The 6,063-nt window shown below is 47.2% G+C and overlaps 1 protein-coding gene across 1 annotated transcript; it reads left to right on the top strand.

The window, feature by feature from the left end:
- Positions 1 to 494: 494 nt before the first annotated feature.
- FGFBP3 (fibroblast growth factor binding protein 3) lies at positions 495 to 1,280 on the top strand (the record flags this gene model as incomplete). The annotated part of the gene is made up of 1 exon (XM_079794199.1): positions 495 to 1,280. One exon carries the CDS (start codon positions 495 to 497, stop codon positions 1,278 to 1,280), a length of 786 nt encoding a protein of 261 aa, XP_079650325.1.
- Between the last annotated feature and the right edge of the window lie 4,783 nt (positions 1,281 to 6,063).

Raw genomic sequence — 6,063 nt, 5'->3', positions numbered from 1 at the left:
CCCCTTCTGTCCCATTAATAACACGTTCATTCACTGGGAGTTGGCTAACACAGGCCTCTCTTCTACAGTCATTCCCGTTACCCTAATAAGGCTCCGTACCTCTGCTAGAACTCGGTAAGCTCCTGAGGAATAATCTGAAATTATTTGGGGGGGGGGGGTGCTTATTGGATGTGGAGAAGGGAGGCTGTGGAGGTGGTAATTATCAGGCATTGCTTTGCTTCCGTGTTTGCACGGGGTTTAAAATTTTATTTAAAAACGATTATTTAGACAGTAAACTATTTTTTCCCCAGAACTTTTCAGTGGGGCTGCTGCTGTGGCCCACTGGAAACAAGCGCCCGGAAAGTCTGGGGGAGGGATTCGCAGGTGTAGGTGCTGGGGCCAAGGGCTGCGCGGGGGTTCAGCCTCTGCCTCTGTCCCCAGGTCGCAGGGATGCTGCTGTCCTGGCCCGGCCACCGCTGAAGCACCCAGGGGCCCCGGAAGAGCCGACCTGAGCCATGAGTCCTCTGAGGCTGCGAGCATCCCTCCTGCTTCTGCTGCTGCTGCTGCTGCTGCTGGGTGGCTGCCTCCTCGCGGCCGCCCGGAGGGACCCGGGGGCGGCCGGCAGCGCCGCCGAGTCAGCCCGGGGTCCCGTGGGCGGCTCTACCGGCCGCTTCCTCAGCCCCGAGCGCCACGCGTGCAGCTGGCAGCTCCTGCCGCCCGCTCCAGGGCCGGCGGCGGGCAGCGAGCTGTGGCTGCGCTGCCAGGGCCCGGGCGGGGCGCGCCAGCAGTGCGCCTACCGCGGGGAGCCGGGGCGCTGCGCCGCCTACGCCGCCCGCGGCTCGCGCTACTGGAAGCAGGTGCTGGGCCGGCTGCGCAGGAAGCGGCGGCCCTGCCGGGACCCCGCGCCGCTCACAGCCCGCCTGTGCGCCGGCGGGAAGGGCCACGGCGCCGAGCTGCGCCTGGTGTCCCACGCGTCCCCACCCGCCGGCCCCACTACGGCCGGCTTCCCCCGGGACCCCAAACCCCGGACCGGGAACCGGGGGCGGACCCGGGAGCCCGCGATCGGCCCCGCCGCCACGGCCCCGCCTCCCCTGAGCGCGCGCCCCAAAGGGAAGCCCTCGGAGAAGAAGGCTAATAAAGGGGGCAAGGGGAAGGCGGCCTCGGACCCCGACGAGGAGCGACCCCTGGGGACGGGGCCGGGTCCCGACGGGCTGGACCAGAACGCGAAGTTCGCGGAGACCTACTGTGCGGAGAAGTGGCACTCCCTCTGCAACTTCTTTGTTAGTTTCTGGAATGGCTGAGGGGGCCGGCCTGGGGAGAGATATGGGGGGTGGGGGTCGGGGGAGGAGGCGCTCAGCTGCAGAAGGAAGCGAAGGGCACCTTAGGCCAGGAGACGATACGGGATAGAGAGTGGGGAGGAGTCCAGGTTCTAGAATGGAGGTGGGGATGGGGGCTTGGGATGAGAGTGTAATATAAGGGGATATGGAGAATCTCTGAGACAGCAGAGAAGTTTAACAAATTTTAAAGAGTCTGGACCCTGATTAAGACCAGAAGAAATAGTGGAAACAGAAGTAGGCATAACCTTAAATGCGTAAAAACTGTAGACCGGGTACAGAGAGACTGAAAAAAATAAGGGGGGGGGGGGGGGAGTGACTAAAATGATGTGAATCTCACGTGGGAAGCTGATACACTGTGTACTGTTTAGCGCACATATTAAAATGTAATCACGAACAATTGATAGCTCGAGCCAAGTTGAACTGTATAATGTCTTTTCACCTAATCAGCCGACAGGGTTTCCAACTGTGTGTTTTGTTTTTTTTCTTTCTGAATTAATATTAACTTGGACGCTGCTTTGTAATATAGATGATGTCTACAGGGATAGAAGCCATTCATTGGTCAGAATGGACTCTCACGAATGATTTTTGGAAGTGCTACTTTTAAACAGTGATGCCTCATGTTCTGAAACCTTCCCATTAACCTTCTAAATTCAGAAGTGAATTGTAGAAATTGAGTGCTCCAGTAGGTTTTAAAAAATAAGTTTTTTATAGTTGACCGTATTTTTAAAAACCAGCTAAAATGTAAGTATGTATCTCAGAGTCATTGGGATCATTATGGAAGCTGTATTTCTGTTTCATGTAATTAATTGTTAACATATTTCATCTTAAATAAGATGTAATGAGCGACTTTGCACATGTTAGGTTCCCAATAAAAACGGTGTGGAAAGATTTAAAGAACTGACAGGGCAAATGGAAATTCTGACTACTTTTGATCTAGTTCTGAGTTTATCTTGAAGTAAGTTGCTAAACTTATCTAGAATTGTTGGGAAAGACAAGAAAGAAGTCTATAAGTCAAGAGTCACAAACTGGCAAACCCTGGGCCCTATCATTGTTCCATTTGGCCTGCATGTGGTTGGTTCACCTTCATTCTTCCTCTCTTCTTTCCTCCCTCGCACATTGGATTTGTTGCCAGCATTTAAAAATTAGGTAATTTCATTAAAAATCCAGAATTCTGAATTGTGTTGAAAAATCAGATCTAGCAACATTGGACCCACCTTCCCGCATGGCAACAATTGGCTGACACCTACCGTTGGCTGCCCCTTTAGAAGAGGCATGTTTTCTGGAGTTCTCCATTGCTCCTACACATCTCATCAATCGACTTCATTCATGTTACAGGCCTAAGCCCATTAGACATTTAAGTCACTGACCAATAGAAGGTTTTTATCTTTTACCAACCTTCTGTTCTTCTTATCTCTCACCTTTAAAATCATGGTAAATGCAACAATCTTACAGATACCGAACATCTCTTGAACTTTTTCCTCTTTGTCTGGCCTCTAGGAAATGTAAACCAACGGTCTTTTACCGATTCTGTACATTCTTGTATTCATACAATTGGCAAAAAATATTCAGATTGCACACAGTTTCAGGCCAGGTTTATGAAATCACATTTGAGTAACATTGACCACTAGATAAAATTCATCTGGGCCAAGGAAAGGAAGCTCAGAGTAGCTGCAGACTACTCCCTAGATATACGGACCAATGTATACTTTCTTCAAAAAGATTGGCAAAGTTAGGGTGTCATCAGAAAAAGGTATTTGGGCCCTGGCCGGTTTGGCTCAGTGGATAAAGCATCAGCCTGCGGACTCAAGGATCCCAGGTTCGATTCTGGTCAGGGGCATGTACCTTGGTTGTGGGAACATCCCCGGTAGGGGGTGTGCAGGAGGCAGCTGATTGATGTTTCTCTCTCATCGATATTTCTGGCTCTCAATCCCTCTCCCTTCCTCTCTGTAAAAAATCAATAAAATATATTTTAAAAAAAGAAAAGGGTATTTGGAATAAAACAGCACTGTCTAGAACCATTGTTTTACCTCTCCATACAAGACAACTGCCAATTCCTTCCTGTATGTCCTTTGGCCGGTTGATGAACACATACCACTATGACAGAGAGAAAGGCCAAACTTTGTAGGCCAAGTACACTGTGTAGGTTGCTACTTCTCTGCTGATTTACTGTTTAAGAAGAGCTACACTAGCCCTAATCAGTTTGGCTCAGTGGATAGAGCGTTGGCCTGCAGACTCAAGGGTCCCAGGTTCGATTCCAGTCAAGGGCATGTACCTTGGTTGCGGGCACATCCCCAGTGGGGAGTGTGCAGGAGGCAGCTGATCGATGTTTCTCTCTCATCGATGTTTCTAACTCTCTATCCCTCTCCCTTCCTCTCTGTAAAAAAATCAATAAAATATATATTTATAAAAAGAAAAAAAGAAGAAGAAGAGCTATACTAAGACTCTGTCTCAGGAACAGGATACAGACTAAGAGGGGCCAATTGCTTGCAGTGGGAGAGAAATGGACAGATTCTACCATCAGCATCCCGGGTGACTTTGGTTAAGTTCCAATATCTCTGAAATGTACACTGAGGGGAGTTGGGCTTGGTTAAATCTGAGGTCCCTAAGGCACACTACTAGCATTCTGAAAACCTGTACATAGTTTTTCATAGAGAAGATAATGTGTGAAAATCAACAAGTGCTATATGTAGTACTACATGTTATAACCCCAGAAAGACCATGGAGTTAGAAAAGACCTAGAGAAAGACAACCAAAATGACCAGAGACCTAGAGAAGGTTTCTGTATCTGGAGCATCTAGAAAGACTTGGAAGGTTAAGCTAGAAGGTGAAACATGCAGGTGGGAAAAAACAGGATCAAAATCTCTAAAATAATGAGGAGGATGTACACGGGAAACATGGGAATTTCCCCTTGCGGGTGCCATTAGGAGTGAAGGGAAAGTTGCCAGACACACCCGGGTTAACGTCAGAGCTGGCACCAGCGGGGGCATCAGAAGTAGCAAGGCATCTGTAGCTCAGTCTACGGAAGACAGAGAATTTGTTAAAAGCATCAGACCATCTTGTTCTGGTTGTACTTCCCAAGTTATTTAGCACAGAGCTAAGAGGGAACAGTGGAATTTTTCTTAACTCACTTTGACGAGGCAACATTTTTCAAACCTTCAAAGTCTCTACCTTTTCAGTTTGTCCTTCACACCACCAACACATCTTCTAAAACAAAGCTTTCATTCAATGACTCAGCTTATGATTTTAAATAAAGGCAGGATCAGTGCTGGGGCTGTGGGAAGCTCTACTGAAGCCTGAGGCAAAAGGAAAACCAGTAATAATGATCCCATCTTCACTTCGAAATTCAATACTTTGTTCCTCCTGGATTGTTTTGCATTAATTTTGACTTTTAAAATATTGCATTAAAATGTTTATTTTGATGACTGCGTTTGTTGGGACTGCCTTATATTTTGCACCCTAGGCAAGAGCCTCACCCATCTCACTTGCCTCCTTCAAGTACTGGCCCTAGGAGGCAGTTCTGTGATGTGGGTGAGCACTGGTTTTGAGTCTGACATGACCAGTTTGAACATTAGTTCTGCCTGCCACTTACTATGTGTTATTTTGAGAAGGCTGTTTAACCTCTCCATCTTTCTCTCTTCTCTTGTTCAATAACAATAATGTCTAACTCCCTGGGTTACCATGAAGAATAAATTATATGATACATTGGATACTACTCAGCACCACACAATACTTGACATACAATAGGTACCCAGTAAATATTACCTCTCCTTTCCTTGAAGAAGAGTAAAGTTTAAAGTCAGTTAATTTAATTAAACAATAAACTAATAATTTTGGATGTTGTTCCAAATGCCCTGGACTCTGGTGCTAAGGAAGGGGGCAGGGCACGGGGGTACCCTGATGTAGTACCAGCCTTCAACAAGCTGGAATTTAGGATTACACCATGAAACCATTAGAAAACAAAACCTAACAACAACAATAAAAATTAGGTTTCTACATGTAAAAGATTAGGAACATGGAAGGTGAGTGTAGGTATGGTTATCTGGGAAGCCTATCTAGGAGATGTCAGCTTGAGGTAAAGAATGGTGTAACACAAGAATAGGGGAGTCCTAGCTGGTTTGGCTCAATGGATAGAGCATCCGCCTGCGGACTGAGGGGTCCCGGGTTCGATTCCGGCCAAGGGCACATGCCTGGGTTGCGGGCTCGATCCTCAGTGGGGGGTGTGCAAGAAGCAGCCAATCAGTGATTCTCATCATTGATGTTTCTCTCTCTCCCTCTCCCTTCCTCTCTAAAATCAATAAAAAATATTTTTTTAAAAAGAATAAGGGAGAAAAGAAACAATATAAACCTGAAATTCCTGGGCCGTGCCCTCCTCTGCTTCTACTAGTAAGTCTAAATCTTGGCAACTCATAAACATATCTGTGCTCCAGTATGGCCCAGGAAGAACATGTTCTTGGTGTGAACACGGTGAATTCTGAAGGTGCTGCCGCTGGACACTGCCAGCTAATTATACCGCTCATGACGGGCTCTCACTTAAAGGGAGATTGGAGCACTGCCCTCCATTTAATCAAAGGCTAATGTTTCAGTTTGGTCGAAGCGTGAGCTAGGTCTTTTTTCTTCTGCCATCACAAAAATATACTACAGCTAAAAGCTACTACGAGTTTAAGTGAAGGAGACCAACATGCATGGGTTCAAATCTCGGTATAGTTACTACTAACCAGCTGCATGACCTTGGACAATTTACTTCATC

This window comes from Cnephaeus nilssonii (assembly GCF_951640355.1).
Source record: "Cnephaeus nilssonii genome assembly, chromosome: 16".
Lineage (NCBI taxonomy): Eukaryota > Metazoa > Chordata > Mammalia > Chiroptera > Vespertilionidae > Cnephaeus > Cnephaeus nilssonii.
Note: the sequence above shows the minus strand (reverse complement) of the source record. Positions and strands in the feature narration are given on the sequence as shown.